The sequence below is a fragment of the Hippoglossus stenolepis genome, chromosome 18 (genome assembly GCF_022539355.2).
Source record: "Hippoglossus stenolepis isolate QCI-W04-F060 chromosome 18, HSTE1.2, whole genome shotgun sequence".
NCBI lineage: Eukaryota > Metazoa > Chordata > Actinopteri > Pleuronectiformes > Pleuronectidae > Hippoglossus > Hippoglossus stenolepis.
In genome coordinates this window covers 14,280,946-14,303,482 of record NC_061500.1, presented here as the reverse complement: position 1 = coordinate 14,303,482, position 22,537 = coordinate 14,280,946, and the positions used below count along the sequence as shown (strand labels likewise).

At 42.2% G+C, this 22,537-nt stretch overlaps 1 protein-coding gene across 6 annotated transcripts in view; it reads left to right on the top strand.

Annotated features, from left to right (window-relative positions):
- The window catches only part of garnl3 (GTPase activating Rap/RanGAP domain like 3), a 69,547-nt gene that overhangs the window by 14,128 nt on the left and 32,882 nt on the right, over positions 1-22,537 (top strand). For 5 of the 6 annotated variants that reach the window (XM_035184801.2, XM_035184800.2, XM_035184804.2 and 2 more), the window contains one exon: positions 11,825-11,894. In XM_035184801.2, coding sequence (XP_035040692.1) covers positions 11,825-11,894 — 70 coding nt within the window. Of the gene's footprint in view, positions 1-4,484; positions 4,785-11,824; positions 11,895-22,537 lie in introns of those variants that run through there. The other variant, XM_035184802.2, reaches the window with a different exon arrangement.

Sequence of the window (22,537 nt, the reverse complement as noted above, 5' to 3'; positions counted from 1 at the left end):
CTCTTATCTTACCAACCTAACCTGACTCTCCCCTTGAACCTAACAAAACGGCATTAAATGTCGAATGCTTGAAATGACAAGAAAAGAAATTAAAATGTGCAGACCTTAAAATGGCTGTTTATACACAAACAGCCATGACATCACATTGACCCTTTAGAACCAGAACAAGCGCCCAGCAGCTTGGTGACACACTCGTAAATGGTGGTTGGTCATACGGTGACACATAGCCATGTTGTCTAAACTGGGTTTGTCCATGAACAAATGACACGAACACGAAAATGAAAAGGTCACATCAATTACTGCCGTATTACTTTGATGACTTTGTCAGGAATCCTTCTGAAATACTAGAAACTAATCAAACAAGTGGGTATGTTCAGATTTTCTCCATTTTGAATCCATCTAAATCTTATTTACGTTTTATTTACGTAGGCAGTATTGATCCTGCTGAGCCTATTTGACAAAGAAATCTGGATTTCCACTTAATCAGGGCGGCACAGTGGAGCAGTGGTTAGCACCGTCAACTCATGGCAAGAAGGTCCTTGAACCTGTCGGCCAAATTGGGTCTTTCTGTGTGAGGGTTGCATGTTCTCCCTGTGTCTGTGTGGGTTTTCTCCAGATACCCCAGCTTCCTTCCGACAGTCCAAAGACACCCAGTATAGTATAATACTGGAGACTCCAAACTGCCCGTAGGTGCCAGCAATATGCCGGCGACCTGTCCAGGCTGAGCCCCACCTCTCACCCAATGATTGGCTCCATAAGATTAGCTCCAGCCCCTGATGACCCTCAAAGGATTTTCATGATAGATAATGGACGGATGGACATAAAATAACATTCAAAGTCAGATTCTGTCTAAGTTGTCTTTGCTCAACTATACTATATTACAATATACCATACTCTATACTTCTACTGATAGTCAACTTACCTTTATCATTACAATTCATTGCTGCTCCGCCTTCCATGCCAACAGCACGTTAAGCCCTGAGGCAAATAGTGATTTGTGAATATGGACTATACAAATACAATTTTATTTATTTTATTGTTTAGATTAATTCATTTGATTGGTTGATTGATTGACATCAGGAAACAGACACAAACACAAATGGCACGTCTTGTTTTCCATTGTGAGGAATCTTCACCTGGACCAGTCACATTACACAAGTTCCTTCTCTGATAACAGTTGTGTTATGCATTCAGGTTAATAGCTCCTCATCAACAGACGAGTCTTTGAACAGGAAGTCTATCCTGTTCTAACTTCCCTTGTTCCAGGCTGACTTTAGAGGCGACTGTTGAAAAAAACAAAAAACCAGAACATGCAAAGGGCATCGAGCTCAGTGCGTGTCAAAGTGTGACAATGGGAAGGTGTGTGACAAAGATGAGTTTATGCAACATGTATGAGTTGTGTGTGTGTGTTTATGTGTGTGTGAGATCAGCCTTAATTTGAGGTGGGGTGTGTTCAAGTATCTCAGGTCGGTTGTTTGTAACTCGATGCTGACGTGTGTGTGTGAAAACCCAGGTTTTATTTCCAGTGGTCTCTGTAGAAAACACTTTTTACTTTTCGCCCCTTCGGGCTGTAGCAGATTACCGCTGCATTTCAATGCAAGCTATTTTTAAAGGTAGTACATTTTCAGAGAGAATAAGAGAGAAACCGCGGTGTGTGACAGTAGCTTTAGGTGTTTTCCTTTAGCGTGCCGTGTCACAGAGGGGGGTTTCTGCTGATTAAAAATTGATGAGGAGCTGAGTGTCGTGTTGCCCGAGCTGAACATTCCTGCACTCTTTAATGTGTGTGTGTGTGTGTGTGTGTGTGTGTGTGTGTGTGTGTGTCTGAGCTACAGACATAGGCTGTGGCTGGACTATTGCGCAGGTATCAGATTTACCTCAGCTCATGTTTCACCTGCTGTTCTTTGTGTGTGTGAGCAGAGAATCAAGAATTAACATCCCTCCCTTACATGTTAATACCACATTTCTCTGTTTCCTTCATGTGTCCTCCTCTGCACATGGTCAATATCTCTCATTGCACATACAAGTGACAAGTATTTCTTTCAGTCTGTCTTTGCTTTTCCATCCTGTTGCATTACACCCTGAGTTTTGAAGACCTTAAAAGACTTTCTCATGTCAGTCTGACATCTATTGGTACTTTTTTTGGAATTCTACCATCGATCTTTACTGAGAAGAGATACCTTCCTTTTGTAATGTATTTCTTCTCTTTAACCAGAAGCTAACAGAGGATTCAGCATTTCAATTTAGACATTAGGTATCTTTCATAGTTTCAGTTTTTTTGGATCAAATTTGGGTTATTTTGGAAAACTCCCACCTCATAGGAAAAACACACTTCAATGCATTTTTGTGTAAAATTGGCACTGAGGATTTTGTCCCCCATCACTTACATTGGAACCTCATAGGGGTCTTTTCACGATCCATTGATAAGCAGATTTACAGCGGCTTAAAACTGTTTTTCGTTTTTTTACAGGTGGATAAGTGAATATGATTTTAAGATGAGCTTCAAGACATGTGTTCTTTTTGGGGACCCTGGTAACAGGGTGTTTTCTTTAACTGCGCAAAAAACACCCTAATAACCCTATTTGTATTTCTGTTATTGGATGTTGGAGACAAACAGGACGTTATGTGACCCTGTGGTCTGACACTAAACTATCTCAGTTAATATAACGTACATTTCTTTGTCTGTGAATAACTTTCCGTTGATAAAGAGGAAGCTACGTTTGTTCTACACGAAACATATGAAACAATAATCATTTCCTTATTTGGGTGTAATAACCACAGACTGAATAAATCAGGAAGCTTATTCTTATCATTGTTTTTACACTTTTACAAACAGGGTATGTGTCTGTGGGATCTCAAACAGACAAGTTTAAGTTTACAAAACACAAGAGTGGATGTTTCTGTAACTCAGCTTCACTATAATGAATGGATGAGTGGCAGCAGTGTAATAAAAGCAGATGTCAGATCTGTGTATGCAGCTGTGTTCTCAAGGACCGACCATAAAGTGAGTTCAAAAGTAGAAGGTAGAAAAAGAGATAGAAAGGTAGGATATAAAAAAGTAGAACTCGACCGATGTATCAGTTTTACTTCCTAATATCAGAATCGGCCCCAAAAAGTCCATATTGGTTGGGCTCTATAAAAAAGAGACAAGGAAGAGGGAGGTTACGTGAATGAATGACCTCATCGCTGCCCCCTCCCTTCTGTTCAGTGGGATTATGGGTAAACCCCTGGGAGCACATAAGAGTGATTGATTGGTGAAGATCAGAGAGGCCAAAGAAAAACAGAGAGAAATTTGGCACCACTCTCTACCTCATCATTTATGGAGGTTTATTAATTGTAATTAAAGACTTTTATTTATCACTATTTACATTTACATTGGAGACTGGGTGGATTAAAACCTTTTAGTAATTATAAATACAGAGGTGATATCTCATTAGAGCTTAAACCTATAATTATTAATTGTTTCATTACCAGCATTTGTAACTTAAATATGTTTTCGCTTCACTGACAAAAGAAACTTGTTAAACAGTTCAAGAAAAAACATTTTAATTGGTAATGCACAAATTTGTTTTTTTTCTTTCAAATTAAATGTATCTATAGTGTTTATATAACTTGATTATTTAATTTGTGTGTTACAAATTGAAGCAATTTTTTAAAAGTTGGTAAATATATGTTTGTGTACCTGGCAACCCCAATGTTCTTATTTGTAAGTGTTCTAATAATGAAGCCAACATCTTGTCAACAGACGGATAGATAGATAGATAGATAGATAGATAGATAGATAGATAGATAGAATATCAAATTTATTTCAAAATCAAAGTTGATATCTCTTAGTTTAAGAATAATTGGCCGTGGAGGTTGAAAAGCTGCAGGCAGGTCTTCCTCTCGCCTCACAGGGGCGGATCCAGGGGCAGGGCCGGGGGTTGGGCACTGACCACAGCTGAAATCTAATTGGCCCCTGAAGTGCCCCTGTCAGTGGCCTTTTTCTCTTTTTTTTTAGAAACTACTCACTTATTAACAATAATAATTGACTATTATTTTACGCAATGTGCTCGAACAAGGAAGTATCTTCAAAATATATTCAATGATGTGTGGCTTTGCTCCGAGCTGTAGCGCTAACAGTAAACAGGGAACGACTTAAATGTGCATCTTACTGAATCAGGAATTGTGCATCCTTGTTGGACATGTAATTGGCCCCTCTGTGTAAATTCTGGCCCCTTGATGGCTCCCAAAAAAATCCTAGATCCGCCACTGCTGCATCCTGACATCACTTAGAACCGTAGCTGCAGGAGGCTTCGCGTAATTGACGGTGATGTAACAGCAACTCAAAGAGGGGGATAAAAGACGATAAGACTCATCTGCTCTGAATGGTGCCTTTTACTCTGCAGAGCCCCGAGCACCAAAAAAAAAAACCGCGGTGACGTGTGTGTGTGTGTGTGTGTGGGGGTAGAGGAAGCAATATAGGAGGAGAGACAGGGAGAGGGGGGGATCACTCAATAAACACACAGCTCCGCTCCACCATCATGCTGTGGCTGTGACCAGTTGCGCGCAAGAGCCAGGAGGAGCCCGTGACGCGTCCGAGCAGCAGCCGCGGTTCGATCAGCTGTTGTCGGTGATGTACCTGCGCTCTTAGCCGGAGGAGGAACATTCTGGAGGAGGCAGAAAGGGGGGAAAGAGAGAAACAGACGCCGGCTTGTTGTTGTCGCCTTGTCCGCTGGACTGACATCGCATGGGGACATGAACAGTGTGGATCCAGCCTCTAGCAAACTGTTGACTTTCTATCAGCGGTAAAAAACAAACTCAGACATGAAACTCTGCTCTTCCCTGTGTGTTTCCTGCATGATGCCACATCTCATCTGTTGAATGCAAAGCTCTTTCTGCCGTCGCTCTGTCATGTCCCTGCAGCACTGGCATATTTTTACGCATAGCCAAAAAAAAAGAAGAAGGCTGATAACACCTGCTCCTGCTTTACGCAGCATTTAAAGTGCAGTTATTACCCTCCAGCAGTGGCTTTCTAGTGTTTACAGTGTTTGTGTGGAGTGTCATACTTGTGTGGATGTGCATCAAGTGCATGATTTATTGATCTTGTTTTTCCATTTACTGCGGGATGGCTGGCGAACTGAGCCGCCACTGAATCCACAAGTCCTCAGTGTGGAAGTATTGACACTCCGGCACAGACTCTGTCAGCCACAGCAGCTTTTTTAATTAAACCACAGCAGCTGCTTTAGTTTTATTCAACTGTTCAAACTGAATCATCCCTGAGCTGATCTGTCTTCTTCTTCTTCTTCCTCCTCTTTTTTTTATTTTTTCCCGGGTCATTACAGTATAGCCTTTATGGAAAATCATGAATTATTCATGGCGTGCTTTTCAGTCTAAGGTAGACTGGAGGTGCATGCAGCTCTGACAGCAGCAGAATACCGTGTACGGGGCAGAGCATCCGGCTTTAACTGTGCAGTGGAGTTCAGACTTGGTCCAAGGTTACTCTGCTGTTGCTCATTCCCAGCCTCTTTACTGTTGATGGATCTGAAAAGTGCCACCACTGCAGCAGCTCTTTACCAGATAAAGCAGCACCGTGGGGCACAGTGACACTTGAACACAGTCAATGATGCCTGTAGCTCAGGTGCATGTTTCCGTGTTGTAGAGAGAAGAGCCAAAGAAAAGTAAATGAGAATTAAATTCATTAAATGCTCCTGTCATGTTGCTCCCATGGCATGATTTTGTTTTGTTTTTTGTCACTAAATGATTGTGACTTATTAGTGCAGTAGAAGCTGCAGCAGAAAAGTGGTGGGTTAGTGTTTTACTGTGCATGTCGTGCACCCAGCAACATTTGTAGCTGTAACTGTGTGTTTTGGTGCATGCATCAGCAGAGTTTACATTTGAAATGGTTTGAATCCCAAATTGAACCTTAAGAGAAACACGATTATGAAACAGTTTTCATCTGCATCATTTAACATGTGAAGCTCACATGTCTGCAGTGTAGGAGCTGCTGCAGAAAACATTCCACTGACATTTGAATTATTTAGACTGTCAGAAGCAGCTGGGAGTTGTGGATGTACTATATGTGTGAGGTAATTCTGTACTAGTTGATGGGCTTTTTTATGTTTTTCATCGTCGTTCTCTGCAGTTCTTTTTGTTCTCCTTTTGACACAATCTCATAAAGAGCCACTTTATGGAATGATCTAAGAGTTTAAAGTGATAAATAGATTGGCTTTTTCTTTTCCTGAGCACGAGGAGGTTTAGTATGATGGGCAGCAGTGTGATTTACTGTATACGTCACTTTTCAGTGGATATGGAGCCTTTCAGTGGCCACTGACCATTGCCTTATGTGACAGAAACCACAATTTGTAACCTTTCCCGTACTCCATTACTGAATATACATTTTACCTCTTTCTGTTTCAGAGCTATTTATCTTTGGTCAAAGCTTTCAAAGTCTTCTTTTTTCTTTGGCCAAAAGCCATTATGCTGCTGGAAAGCAAATATCGGAACTGTGCAGAGTTCGAGTTATGATTTCCAAACATGCGGCCATAGCTTTGAATGCAGGATAATGGTTTCAAGTGTGTTACATGTCACGAAAGGGCGGCTCTGTTATATTTGAATTTGTATTTAGGCACAGTGTTGTGCTAAATGTGGAAGTTACAGTTTATCCTGTGGGAAACAAAGTTTAACGGCCAACTATAGCTGTAGCAATATTTAAGGATATAATATATAACAATTCTTCATTTAAATGTCTGAAAATGACCTGCGATATATATTTTGTTGACTTAACATTCTCCCAAATTTTTTATGTTCAAACTGAGAGAAACCTTGTTATATTCGAGGTAGCGGGGCGCGTCATTTTAGTTGCCTTTTAATTGCGTCATATCAGCGTGACCCGATACTTTCCCCGTCTCTGCTGTAACTCCTCTGGCAAATGATGTAAGACGAAAGAATAACACACTGCTAGCCAGTTAGCCAATTGTTTATTTTTTTCCTTATTTATTCATTGCCATTTGTTGTATAACGTGAATAAAACATTAATACATAACCTCATTCAGGAGGGTGGCACAGTGGTGCAGTGTTAAGTACTGTCCTAGTTCGAATCCTGGTTTGGCCTTACTCTTTCTGTGTGGAGTTTGCATGTTCTCCCCGTGTCCGTGTGGGTTTTCTGCTTGGACCCCGGCTTCCTCCCACAGTCCAAACATCTGCAGATTGGGGTTAAAGTAACTTTAAATTGACAGTTAGAGTGAGTGTGAATGGTTGTTTGTCTCTGTTTGTTGGCCCTGTGATACCCTGTGATACCTGGCCACAGTGTACCCTGCCTCTCGCCCAATGTCAGCTGGGATTGACACCAGCCCCCCCCCCCCACGCGAACCTCACAGGATAAGCATTATAGATAATGGATGGATGGAAGGTCCTCATCCAAGAACAAGACTTGCGCCATAGTCACCTCAGGTGTATTTTCATTAGCAGTAGTGGTGAAGACAACACCTCCCATTATCCCACGCTGCTTCACGACGTGAGGTCAAACTAGGTCTTTAGTTACTTTTACTGTTTTAATTGGGAGACCCCCAGCAGCCGGGCGAAGTTACAAATTGTTAAAAGTCTTTACTTGAGTGGTGGACAAACCAAAATCATGTCTTAAAAGAGAAAAGAATATATAATGGATATAAAATCTTATGATATCACTGCTCTCTGAGATTTATAGTTATGAAAAAAAAACAACCATGGATCAAACTCAGAACTTACGATTCAGTATTTGCAGTAAAAACATGACTGGTACAAGTTTTAGTCCTTACTTTGGTTACAGTGTCACACTGATTATCACTTTTTGAGTCCGCGTACACCGTACTATACTGTACTTGAAGTCATCAGAGCTCTGTCAGCCTCACTGCCCCGCGCTGCCAGAGCTCTGATGACAGGTACACGTTCCTCATCAGACTGGAGGCACTTTTCTCCCTTGGCTCTTTCACTTCTTTGATGGGTATTAGCAAAGCTTGACTGTTGCTCTTCTTTTTGATCTGACAGACACTATCTTGTTCACCACAGAGTACACCTCCTGCATGTGCAAAATACCATGGGCACACTGTTCACATGTACATTTAAACATCACCAAAAGCCTCAAACTAATGAGAGCTTTCCAGAGGAGCTTCACCGGGAGATGATGAGGTGGTTTTCTTTAGGAAGGTTCGCTGGGTGGTGCCACTAAATTATCCCCCTCCGACGTACAGCCCCTCTCATCACCCCCCACTCAAAGCAAAGGTGAAGGGTAGGAGAGATAGCCACCTGAATGCAGAGAAGACAAAGTGGGCACTTATTAAGGTAGAATGCTGTGATGGAGTCCAGGTTGTGATGGGGCTTCAGCAGACCCCACCCAGATCACCGAAGCCAGCGGGCAGCGAGTAAGGAAGCGGTGATGGATACATCCTGCAGTACAGACACACTTTAAGATATGACCTTTAAGATTGAGTGCACATTATGTATAAACAGTCCCACTCTGGCTCCATCTCCTCCTCCCGCAGAGAGGCGGAGAGAGAGAGAGAGAAACCTGACCAGAGAGGGAAGAGTTGGGGGGAGATAGGCGAGGAGTGGGGGGATGTGGTCCAGAGAGGAGGAGGAAGCAAAAAGCATGCAGGTCATTTACACCCCTCAGACAATCACACAGACATTAGTTTCAAACAAATACACAATACATACAAAATACAAACAGCAAATAACCCCCAAGACCTTTTTTAAATTCTTCTATTTGGATGTTGGGTAAAAAGTGCAACAGGAATTTGTGACGGCCCGTTACAGAATGCTTAGTGAAATAAATTCATCCTCATTAAATTGTGTTGTGCCGTCACGGCCGCATATGTGTGGCGGTATATCTAGGTTTTTGCGCAGCAGAATAAGCCTGCTGTAGTAATGACACATAATCTGCCTCGTGTCTCTGTTCACATGCGTGGGAGAGGCAGATGTAACAGTGACGGATGCGGGTGGTGCTGTGCGGTGCGAAGTGACGCCTGAACCTCGCCTGCGACCCGGTGGGTTTTGGCACGTTAAGATTTAGGTGCAATTTGACGTTTCTGCTCCTAGTTTTTCCAAAGTGAGCTCCAGTGCACAACACCTGTAGATTTGTATCCTGCTTATCATTGTCATTCGAATCCTTGATGCCTTCTTAGAAACCTGCTGTTTAACTAATCCCTCAAACCACCTTATTTTTCTTGATATTTTTCCAGTTTAACCAGTTTAACCAGTCTCCTTGCATGGTGTGGGACTTTGCTTTGGCGTACCGTACCTCTTGGCAATAATTCTGTAGATTTAAGTAGATTTATATTGCATTTAGTATTACAAAGAAATCAAATGCTGTAAAAGAGCTGTGTGGCTGTGTGTGGATCTTTTTCTTAAATAATATCCCAGCTTGTTCTTTCTGTTTCTTCTTACTCTAAGATTTTAGACTTTTTACAGTGCTATCTACTTAGATCAGGCTGGATCAATAGTAATAGAATCAGCATGACTGAAGATAAGAAGTGATATATGGGTTGTTCAGTGGTACATTGTTAACGTCGACCAGTTCACTGTCACAACACTGAGCCTTGAGTCTCCACAAAAGTTCTTGTGGGGTCATTGTGCTGCAAACTGCTTTGCAACTGAACCTTTAATTCACACGAGTGTAGCTTGATCACATCGCATCACTGGCATGTATCATGAACCAGAATGACCCGTTCTATTCAGTCACGTTTATAGCTCACTTGCTTGTTTGGCTGGTGTTTTAAAGCATTACCAGCTTAGTCCCACCCTTATTGCTGGTGCCAAGCAACAAAGCTGCTGTTGGACTCGATGAGAAATGTGTACTGCTAGCTGTTCAGTTGAGTTGAAGCACCACCTCTCTGAAAAAGGGCTTGTCACCGAAACACTATGAATCCTGGGATAAGTTGGCCACCTGTTGGAGCCTGTGTTTCTCGGGTATGAAAGCACTTGGTCTTCAAATGCAGCCTCAGAAGGATGCAGCCCCTGAAATGAGACACAGCTTTAGCGGTAACTTAGTCTAGCGGTTTCCCCCTGTTTTGGTCCCTATGCTAAGCTAAGCTTATTAACGCTTGAATGAAGCTACTGTTGCCGACCGCCCCGTAAAATACGGCTTCGTTCCGTATTTTCACACGGGCGTTTTGTGTGACATAGATTTGTGGGAAACCCTCCTGCTCTGTGATCCCTCCGCCTGTCTCTCAAGGCACACGTCACAACCAACGAGAAGCATGAGTGATAGTGTTGCTAACAGCGGTGGGATATATAAAAATGTCGACTTTCGAGCACAGTCCGCCAGCAAAAAAGAAAAGATTGCAGAAACACAGAAGATAGTGGGAAAATAAGTTTCAATGGCTGGGATCCTGAGGGGACGATGTCTACAAGGCCAACTGCAACATCTGCCACCGTGTGTTTTCTATTCGTCACAGAGGAATTTGTGACATTAAACAAAATGCATCCGGAGAAAATCACAAGAGGAGTGAGAGGCTGCGTAGCGCACAGGGAGCACTCTCAGAATTCTTTGTACCTCCGGCATCTCAAGATCATTTTTTTAAAACACAATTATTGACATTCTTTTATCTGTGTCTGCATGTTTTGCACTGTTTCAAGTTATATAATGAGTTCACGCCAGAGATAGTTTTTTTTTGCTTCAAATATAAAATATGACTTCAGTTAGCATATAAAATTATATGCTAACTATAGTTCCATTTTAATGCATAGATTTAAGGCACAGATCTTGTCCCATGACAACAAGATCTGCTGTTTTTCCAAAACTATCAAACTTTACCTTCATCACCGCTGCCAAGTAGGTTGTGTTTTCCCCCTTGTCCGCCTTGTTTGTTGGTTGGTTTGTATGTTTGTTTCTAAGCAGGATTATGTAAAGACTACCAAATGCATTTCCACGAAACCTGGTGGAAGGATGGATCAGGTGCAGATTCAGATCAGGGAGACAGATCCAGGAATTATATATTATCTTCTTTAACATTGTGATATTGGGTGTTTTTGACACTTTCACCGATTTCCCTGATTAGTTGCAGTTTGATTGAATTAAAAGGGACTGTTGGGCCTCGGCGGGTGTGTGCTCTTCTAGTTCTTAGAAATCGATTTGACGGAAAGGGATCTGTGTCTTTATTGTGAGCTTTTCGACAAGCAACTCAGATAAATAACAACGGTAATAAAGTGTATTGTTGTAGAGATTTTTAGTGCAAATGGAATTTCTTTGTCAAGCATTTTATTCAATGTGACACCAGAGAGAAGTAGACTTGATGTGAGATTGTGTTTCCTAATATGGATCTACGCTGCAAGTGGCTTTTAGGCCCATGTAAATATTGATATTTAGTAAAACGCCTAAGACGACTGTAAAGTTATTGTATGACGTTTTTAAACGTATGCCTTTTGCATGTGTGCCACTTTCCTTTACATGTTTTAGCGATTGTATTCACTCTGTGTGTGCGTTTTACTATTCGACCAGCAGTCAGCTCTCCCAGCCAGTCTCCATCTATCACTCGGCCATAATTCAATCAGGACCCACATCTCAATCAGAACTGGGTTGGCCGCCACTCCCAGCCAGTCGCTGTGCCACAGCCGGCCCCGCCACGCCAACAGACACACAGACAGGAGGAGGGGGAAGAAAGACAGAAAGAAAAAGAGAAGGGAAGGGCAGAGAGAATGAACGTAGCGGGAAGAAAGTGGTCATGAGCAAGGAGACGAAGTGAGGTTAAAGGGACGGGAGAAAAGCAGATGCTGCGACTGCCCCTCATGTACGAGTGATGTCACAGTTACCGTGTGTTTATGTGGTTTGATGGAGGCCATGTGTGTGACCGTGTGTGTGTTTGTTTTGCAGCTCTGCCTCGGAGGACCTGGGCTGCAGGCGTGGAGACTTCAGCAGGAAACACTATGGGTCGGTGGAGCTGGTGAGTCCCACCCACAACGCACTCATCTGCTTGTTGCTCTCTTTGTGTCTCAGCGTCTCTGTCTGCTCATCTTCTTTCCCCTCCTCCTCCTCCTCCTCCTCGTGATCCCCCCCCCCTCCTGGCTCTCACTCCCATTGCGCTCTCATCTTTTGTGTTGACACTGGGTGGTCAGCGGAGGGGGGGACTTACAAGTCATGACGTACTGGGTGTGGTCCAGAGATGTGCTTATGCCAGAGTGGATCACGGCGGGTGCTCGTTCCGCGCCTCCAAAGTTCCTGTGTTGCTGATGTGAAGCTGCTGCTGCACAGTGTGTGTCTTTGTGGTTGGCTACAAAGCTGTTGAGTCATTGTTGGTTCGAGGGAGTATGCACGAGTGTGTGTGAGTGTGTGTTGCTCCTCTGAGTCTGTACATCCTGATAGCCCAGAGGAGCAGGAAGTCCTAGAGTTTTGCGCTGCGCTCGTACTTCCTACCAGAGACATATTATTGGAGTGCTGCTCACTGCTTGTCCGACAGATTAGTGTTGAGGAGAAACCACATGCTGCCTATCAGCGCCAGCAGACTGACACCACACACTGTACTGCTGTCTGTGGGGGGGGTGAGCCAGGATGAGATCAGGACTGTTTTCCTCTTTTGCACTTCACATGCTGTTATGACTTGTTGTATTCATGAGTCATGTAATGGATGAAAACATGATGATCACAGGTGTAATCATCCCAGGTTTGATGCTAGTTTCCCCACGTCTACGTGGGTTATCATCAGGTACTCTGGCTCCAGCCTCCCACAGTCCAAATATTGGGTTTAGGTTAATTGGAGACTATAAATTGTTCATAGGTGTGAATGGTTGTTTGTTTATGTATATTGACCCTGTGATACATTGACTCCATCTTCCCACGCCACCCTCAAAGGTGAAGAGGAATAGATGATGGCTGGATGGATATGAAATACAGCAATTAAAAACACATTATATATAGTTAAGTGAGGCCAGCAGCAATTAATGAAAAACCAAAGTGTGTGAAAGAAATTTTCTGTTGTATCTTAGTTGACAAGTTTGACTCCAGATCATGTTTTGAATGTCTCAAGTCAAGTGGGAGATACTGATTCAAAGAACGGTCTCCTTTATAACAGAGACCAGCGTCTGGGACTCATCCTGTTTGTTTTGTGGTTGGCCTCATAGAAGCCACGGCAATAAGAGCAGGTACCTCCACAGACACAAATATGATTCACTCTTGTCCCCACAGCTTTCAGATATGCACTGAATTCCACAGTTCCTCCATATGTTCTGCAGAGGAGGTGCATGTGTGAATGCAAATGTCCGAGTGAAACGCTCCGCAGTCTCTGCTGACTTTTTATCAAATCCAGGAGAAGTTGTGGGGGGGTTGATAACACTTCGAACAGGCGACAGACGCAGAAAGAAAAAAAGAAAAAAAGAAAACAAATATCTCCTGGTGGAAAAAGGGTGTTATTCACATAGAGGACACAGACTAATGTGTCAAGAGAGTTTGTGGTGATAAGTGTGTTGCCACGTGATCTCCGCAGCAGCATGAATACATCACTTCCTGCCTCTTCCTGCGGCACCCGGCTGCTCCACCTCTCGCCTGAATATTGCGGAGGATTCGTTGCTGTTGTGAACGTGTCTGTGTAGAAAACCTCTCCCTTTGCATGTGTGAAAACAGACTCTGTGTAAACTCCGTAGCCAATTCTCTGGATTTTACCTGCAGCTGGTGTCTGAAAACGACTTTACAGTATAAACCAACTACTTGTGACATTATAGACCTATAATATGTAATTACATTTGAGTGTATGTATGGAGCGTTGCCAAATTTTGAGATACATACTCTGTTTTAAGTCATTTTGATAATAAACATTTGCATTAAGAGGTTGTGTGGATCAGGAACACTTTGGGAAAACACATTTCTGTGTCTCTTATTTAGAACAGATTGTTTCTATCAGGGTTTTCTTTTTGCTTAATGATCACATCCGCGTGCTCACATTTAGCGTGTTGATGTTTAGTTAATACTCCATTTACCATATACATATTTGTTTTCTTTTCAAACAATAAAGTTGAGAATATCATTAGTTTTATACACATTCAAAAACAATGAAAAGCTGAAATTTGGATGTGCCGGCACAAGAGAAAAGTCAGAGGATGAAAGTCGTAACGATTCATTCTCTTCAGACAGTTTTTACCAAATCTCATCACAATCCACCAACAATATTTACATAACTTCAATGAAGAAAAAGTTATAACATCATGGATGCACAAGAGGAAAAGCCACGGAGTCGGCAAAGTCATTAGGCTACATCGTCAGGAGACAATGAATATCTCTATTTCCAAAGTAGGTATAAAAGCTATGTAAAGTTACAAAAATAAATAAATGAGATAAATAGATAAATTACATCCTATTCCTGATTCCTATTCTTGTTACATGCAAAAAGTCAAAAACAAAGTAGGGAGTTGAATTCACTGAATACACTAAGGAGTAAGAACATCAATACACTGCTGCTGCACACACACACACTCACACACATTGGCCATCAGCCCATATTACATGCCCAACTCACTGCAGTCAACACATGAGAGGTTCCCACAAACGTCAGCTCACACTCAAATACACACAAACCCTGCATGACGGCCTCTGCACTCGCAGGTAGAGACAAACAGCACGAACACACAGGCATCTCCCGCCCTGTTTTGTCTCCTCGATTCTGTCACACCTCCACGGTCCACTCTCAGAGGCTTAATTGTGCATTGCGCACTAGAGCTGAAGCCGACCGCAATTAAACCCATTTAATCCTGACACAGCAGCTCTGAGAGAGTGGTGGTGTTTTCCCACTGAATTGAATTGTCCTTACTCGAGGCCCAGAGATGAAGGCGGTGACGAATAGGGGGAGAAGTGGGCGCCAACTGTGTCTGAAGCTGTGTGCTGTGACACACAGGGAAATAAAGGCATGTTGATTCTGTCTGTCTGTGTGTGTGTGTGTGTGTGTGTGTGTGTGTGTGTGTGTGTGTGTGTGTGTGTGTGTGTGTGTGTGTGTGTGGTGTACTTATACCTTTGTGAGGACCATTTTAAGCATAGAGCTTACATATTTTTGATGGTTAGGGTAAGGGGCTGGCAAATGCATTATCCTCACAAATATATAAGTAAATGTGTGTGTGTGTGTGTGTGTGTGTGTGTGTGTGTGTGTGTGTGTGTGTGTGTGTGTGTGCGTGGTGCGTGCGTGCGTGCGTGCGTCTTTGCATGCGTGTGTATGTTCACAATTATTTGTCTCAGCTCTGTGTTGCATTGCATGTCGCAGTTTACAGCAATAACTGCAACTGAGACTAGTGTGTGTGTGTGTGTGTGTGTGTGTGTGTGTGTGCGTGTGTGCGCGTGTGTGCGTGTGGTGTGTGTGTGTTGAGAGGTTATAGCTGTCAGTCCTGCACAGTCACTGGTGAGCAGACGGCTCCTCTCCCACCTGCTTACCAGTGTTACTGTCACTGCCTCGGAGGCTTTTCACTGCACTGTCACACCGAGTTTATTCCCGCTCTCGGCGCGGGTGTGTCTCATCATGCGTGTCGCCGCCTGTTTGTGTTTATTGACATTAAAGTGAAACTGTGTAACTTTTGCTGAACAGCGGGCAACGTGGCCACACGTGGATATTACAAGATAACGGCAAACTGCGTTTTCCTTCGTGAGGATTGGTGCGTTTAATTCACATTTTGTTTTTGTGATACATCTGTTACAAGTCATGAACTGTCTCGCTAGTTTCAGCTACACAGTAACAACATGTAACTAAGCTAATATTGCCCACTTTTGTGTTTTGTTATCCACTTGGACGCAGTTGAAATTTTCTTTTGGGCTCAGTGTTGCCCAAAAGAAATTTTGCATGTATTTGACACTTGCTGAATCTGCCGGAATCAGAGATTCTGGTCTTGTTAACGTGGTGCAGTGATGCTAAATTTAGCTGCAAACTTAGTGTAACGTAATTAGACCTATAGCAGTGCTAACTAAACATAGAGAATTGAGTATATAGCCGCCATTGTTGTTGTTGTTTCTGGTGCATGCTCATTACACAAAACAGTAAGAATGCGTGAAGTAAGCTGTGATGTCATCGTTTTCAAAATGCTCTGTTTATCATGTACACAAGGATACACAGAAACTAGACTTTTTGAAAAAAGTGCACTTTGGAAGGTGAAAGGCCCAAATGCAAAAGAAATAGTTTATTTTGCTAAATATCCCCGTAAGTGTGGACAGGGCGTAAATCTGGGCTGTGGAGACCAAAGCTTGTTCTAGCTCCTTTAAACCATGCATTACTTGGTTGGATAATTTTTTTCTCTATAGCATTTGGTAATGCATTTGGAATTCTTCAAAAATACATGTGCATCCTTGAAAGTAATTTAATTTTTAAGACATGTAATTGTATCAGTATCTCTCAGGTCTCTCTGTCTTACTAGAACATTATAATGTACTGTATAGCGGAATAAAGGCTCAGTGCCGTTTCTGATCATAACCCCTGTCACATGTGTGAGAGCATCACACCTCTTTAAAAGTCATTTAAAACACCTCAGAGTGTTTGGTTACTCATCCAAACATCCTAGAATATGAAACTCTCTCCCTCTATCTCTCGCTGTTGTCTGTCAGTCTGTCCCTCCTGCTCGTCTCTAACTAATCGTATTTCACGGCAGCTGTCGCTCTGCTGCTGTGCTGTGGGATCCCAGGCTTCGCTGCAGCATTCGAGGGCCCTTATAGCTGCTGCACCCATACCAGCGTGACTCCTGGATGGGTGGGCGGCCCACTGGCTTCAGTCCTAGTCATTAGTTTAGTCATCACCAGTGTTGCCGTGGCATCAATGGGCAGATATCGACATGGGGCCGTTGTTATTGGTCCTAGCCACAGGCAACGTGGATGCTAATCCGGGTGCAGTCGATGGCTGCATGGCAAACAGCCACATTACAGACGTTGTTAGTCTCTGATTTACACTCTCACCTCTGATTCTCCTCTTGACAGTGGTAGGTTGTTATTTCATGTCTACATATACGTTGTGCAGTCCTTAGTTTGTCTGATCTCAGTAACACAGGTCACAAGCTACTAGCTAATCACATATTTTTTTAATTAATCTAAATGGTTATACTACATCCAAGAAGACTAAATCTATTAACATGTATTTAAAAGATGAGTCGTGTCATATTCTTTCTTTTTCTTTTTCTTCTCAAGTTCTACAAAAAGACCAAAACCAACATTGTGTTACTAAGAAGAATGGTCTTTGTATCCACAGTAGCGTGCTCCTCAGAACTAAAGAGCTCCATTGTTGTAAAAAAAAAAACTATTAAAATCACAATGGGTGTTGGTGTCACAGAGGAATCAGGCTTTGACTACACACTCCATGTTCCTTGGTTTTGGTTTTTCCTGGGGTTTTCTGAGGATAAGAAAAATACAGAACATCATCAGATTTGTCTTTTAAGCATAGAATACAGTTTATATTCATGATTGGCACCAAGCAAAGAGACTCCTACAGAACAAATAATCTACCCATGAATAAACTATGATCATATATACTTAGCAATTTGGAGAAAAAACAGTCAGGACTTATTACATTATTATTATTATTATTTTTAATTGTTTCCCACACTCACATCTGTGTCAGTTGACTTCTTTCTTTAAACGCAGATACTGGTTTTATTCCACACTCTGACCCACTTAGACATTTATTTCAAACCACTTGAATTCTCTGTTTTATTTGATCAGCGCAGCCTTTATTCATAACTCTCCTGAACTCATGCTTGAACTACTAACTGTCTTACCTTAATTAGGCGTACACACAGAGACACACATTTAGATTTCCACACAGTATTCAGCTAAATGAGGCCTCTGAGTTGTACCTGATGAACATAGCGTGTTAAATAACAAAGCTATATTAGATTTTATCAGTTACAGCCATAGGTGATAAGGTACAATCCATTTTGTTAGAGTATTTCACATAACTGGCTAAAAGCTTGAGATTTTCATGTTTCATACTGTTTGATCCAACCATCACAAACTCGTATTACTCATATAGCTTATTACACTTTACTTTCAGTTTTCACCCACTTTTAGAAGTAGCTGCCAGAATTGGAAGCTTTGCAGTTGGGTGTCTCTAGTTGAAAAGTTCCTTGAGTCATAGTTAACTTCAACGATGGAAAATTGTGATTCCCTTAAGCTTGTTCCTTTTTTATTTTAATCAAAAAACAGATATTTTGTAATGTGTTTGTTAATCTGTGGTACTGATGATTTAGCCGGGATGATCCAAGCTGTAAAACTGAGTCACATAATATACTCTATAGAGAAATAATGAGATATTTACTTTTTATTTTTGTGAAACTCAACAGAGTGATTTAATAATGAAGAAAAACAATTTCTTCATTTCTCTGCACCACCTTCCCTTTGGCCTCTCTGTTCAATCTAACCCCTCCTGTCTCTATTCCTTTGCTTTAGCGTTTTCTGCCTTCTCCCTTCTTCCACTCTTGATCTCCTTAATTTTTCATCTGTCATTCATTCCTTCCCTCTGACTGTGCACCTCCCTCTCTCTTCGCCCCCCCCTCCTCCTCCCTGCTACTTACTACTTCCCTCCTCACCCTCTGCCACTTCCTCTCCTGCTCCGCCGCCCACGCCTCCGTGTTCTCTGCCTTCCTGGAGGATCGTGAGTGTGCATTAACAGGCCCACTGATGAGATCAATTATCTATCAGCATTCACAAAACGATTGATTTAATACCTCAACAAACAGACACACACACACACACACACACACACACACACACACACACACACACACACACACACACACACACACATCTCTCCCTGCACTGCAGCGCTCCTTTGTCCTGTGGGCCTTGGGGAAATCGGACGCTCTCTGAGTACGCGGTGAGCCTGATTGTGTTTGTGAAATGTTCAAGTCGTGCCCTAAAGTGGGAGCTGTTTAAGTGTGCGTTGTAAGAGAATTTGTGTGTGTGTGTGTGTTCCGTCTATAAAGCTAACCCCCCGTCCCATGGGCTTACGCAATGGGGAGAAGGCTATTATTCTTTTATCATTCGGCTTTTTGTTGTCACTACATCCCTCTTTGACTTTTCTCCCTGTTGGCCTCATCCGTCATTCTTTCCCTCTCGTAATACGTTTGATGCCCCCTCTGCCCCATCCCTCCACTTCTCTTCCCCGACAGCGGTGAGACGTTTTATGGGTTGTTTGTTAAAGTGTAGAGGCATAACCGGCTCCCCCTTCTCCCCTGTTTCCTCTCCTCTGCCTCCCCTGCAGGCCCACAGGGAATCGCTGGGAGTGCAGCTTTTTCCATCTTTGCGCCTCTTCCGTTGCATGATTTAGAAGCAGAGGCTGCGTGATGCATGCATGTGTGCGACTGTGCCGCTAGACAACACTCACACACGTACATGCACGCGCACACCAACACACACAGACTCCCCAGGGCGCTTAATCTCTCTCCCTCGCCCCCTCTCCCCCTTCTCCTTTTTCATTATTTTCACACAAATACAGCAGAAAGCTTATTCACAGACAGCAGCACAAACATTTAACTAAACATGCACTTAATACCGAATGTCATCTTTTTCTCACATGCACACACACACACACTAAGGAGGCGGTGCATTGCTCTGTGTGAACACTGCATTGGTTTCCCCTCCATTGTCCTGGGATTGGACAGTTGATGTTGCAGGAGGAAGGAGAGAGAGATGGAGGGAGATGGAGGCCTATAGCTCCAGCGTTCACTTTCCATTTCCTGCACGCACACGCTCCGATCCTGACAGAAGAGCGGCGCTCATTCGCTCACACGTAAACACATGCAAATGCAAGCACTTACCACCACATGGGGAAACATGCAGAAAATATATTTGTTTTTCGGGAGGGGGGGCGTTAATATGCATATGAAAGGGGAGAAGGCAGTATTTTCTGCCGCCTCTCCTAAGACACCAATTACTGCACAGAGACCCTGTCGTTTATCAGAGGCTCCCACCTGCAGTAAGCATGCGTGGCTCTCAACCTCTGGATTATTGTATTATCTCTATATACAGCGTCGGGAGGAAATGCCGCCCGTGGTTTACTTGTGTGCATATCAGCGCTGAAATGTCTCATTCATGGGAATATTTTATATTGAGGTTTTTTCTGACAGGACTGTTAAATAGCATGGCCTGTGTTCAGTTATTATGTTTTAAATTAGACTAATCAAATCACACATGTAAAACAAAAACCTTGAAAACAGATTGTTATTCAAATTTGCTCAAATACATTGATTTGGGCAACAGGGTTTTGTAAAATCACAATACTTATTACCCTTTCTTCACAATAAAGTCAATAAATCATCATATTGAATTGAAATGATTATTTAACTCAATTAGTCGATCGACTGAGAAATTATTGGCAACTTTTATGTCAATCAAGCAAAATTCCAAATATTAGCTTTATTTTTTCTAGCTTCGTATTTTGAGGATTTGCTCCTTTTCTTTATCACGTGACAGTAAACTGTCTCCAGGTTTGGTGCAAGGTTGTCTTTTGCAAAAATACAAACAATAAATACAGCATATAATCTATATAAATTAAGTGTATAAGCCAGTGGTCGGTATCAGACAGGTATGGAAAACCAAGCACATTGATTATGGAGCAAGTGAGTAGGTGAAAGGGGAAGACTTGGGTTGAAGGTGGGAAGATATGAAGTCAGTGAAAAGACAAAGTTGGGCAGAGGAATGAAGGAAAGCATGAATAAACTGTGACGAAAACAGAAAATGCTTGAAGAGCAGACATGTGGATAACAAGAGTGATGAGGTGTGATTATAATATGAAGAATTATGCTGTTTAATTGATCTAAGAAGCAAAGATCTTTGTGCCTGTTTGGGATCTATCTTTTTCTTTCATCGCTGGATCCAACCCTCTAATCCGGCAGCATTAGTACTGCATATCAGATAAAGTTTAGTATGAACAATAAAGTGACGGTTACTAATGATTTGAGTAGAAAGCCTCTCTCTCTCTCTCTCTCTCTCTCTCTCTCTCTCTCTCTCTCTCTCTCTCTCTCTCTCTCTTTCCATGATAAGCGCTCTCTCATCACTCTCTCATCTTCGCACCGTCTGACATGATCTAATGAGCTGTCGAAGTAGGCCACGCACCCACTCTCCAAAGTGATAAACACTGTGCTCTGCGTAGTCAGCCATTCACAAAATGAGTTTAGTTACTGTACTACCTCACTTTAGCCACGTTATATCTGGGATAATGAGTGTTAACGTGCACATTAGTGTCCTGGTTTTTATCGTATTTGGGATGCATTGTTGACATGATGCAAAACCTGCAGGCTTGTTTAAGTTTCTGTTAGAGTACATGCTCAGAATAAAAAGAATACTTCAAAACCCAATTAATAAGTCCATAGAGTAATGAGTCTATCAGAAGAAATAAAATGAAAGTGTTCAATTGCTATTTAATCATTACTTCCCCCAAAGAGGGTTTGTTTTCACTGCTGTCTGTTTGTTCATTGGTTGGTTTTTCTGTTTGTTTGTGAGCAAGATAAGACGGAAATAAGTGTTTCATTTGAATGTAATGTGTTTTGACAGTTATTTAGAGAAAACAAGACATAAAGACGTCATCTGGGACACTGACAATATTATATTTCATGGATTCAATGATTAATAGAGAAAATAATTAGTAGGTTAATTGATAATGGGAATATAGATAACTTAGTTTCATTATACATCAGAGGTCAGTTCCACTACATATTGCAGCTTTTCACGTTCAGTCCTCGTCTACCAGGAACCTCCCTTTCTGGCTCCTCAGGACTATTTCTGTCCATCTGAACGTATGACAGTGTGTACAGGGATAGAGCCACGCGACAGCCTCTTCTTTATATTTACATGTAAACAAAACAGAGACCTCCATCGGTGAGCGGAGCAAAATAAAGCACAATTAAGTCAAGACGGTCAAAGAGCAGAGGGCAAAGACACCGAGAAAAAAGGCAGAAAAGACAGATCAACAAGGGAGGGGAGACTTTGTTTTGTTGCCTGGCAACACAACATCAGTCACTGTGTTGGGTTTGAAAAGGAAATGAGGATGTGAATAGTAATAGTATGGACCTGGTTTTGCCCATTAGGATGAGAAGAAGATCGTAAATCACTCAGTCAGATGAGCAAACACTTGACTCATTAAATTGGGTCGAGAAATCAATATGTAACATGTTGGATGTATACAGACACTAGTTTTACATCAACTTACATCACATTTGCCTCATAGGGCACAAAAACATCCTCTGCTTTAAACCCATGACTCAAATGAGAAAGAAAAAGAAAAGAAAAGAAAAATATATACTATTTTACCTGCGGGAAAAAATGTACATGCCTCTCCAGGAAGTAAAGAAGTGCAATAGATGTTGCCTGTAGCAGAGCATGTCAACTAAATATTTACAACACTGATGAGAACTGGGTGACAGCTCTACGTGGCCACAGCTGCAATCCTGGTGAACCTAAATGATACAGCTCTTCTAAAACATGTTCTAAACAGTGAAATCTCAAGATCTCTGCATTATTCCCTGAAAAATTTACAAAGATTTAAAATGCCCTGATACATGTTAAGAAAGTGAACAATAAATTCTGAACTCGCCCTTTAATCCACATCTTCAATTCACTGGCTTCTTCCCAAGCCAAGGC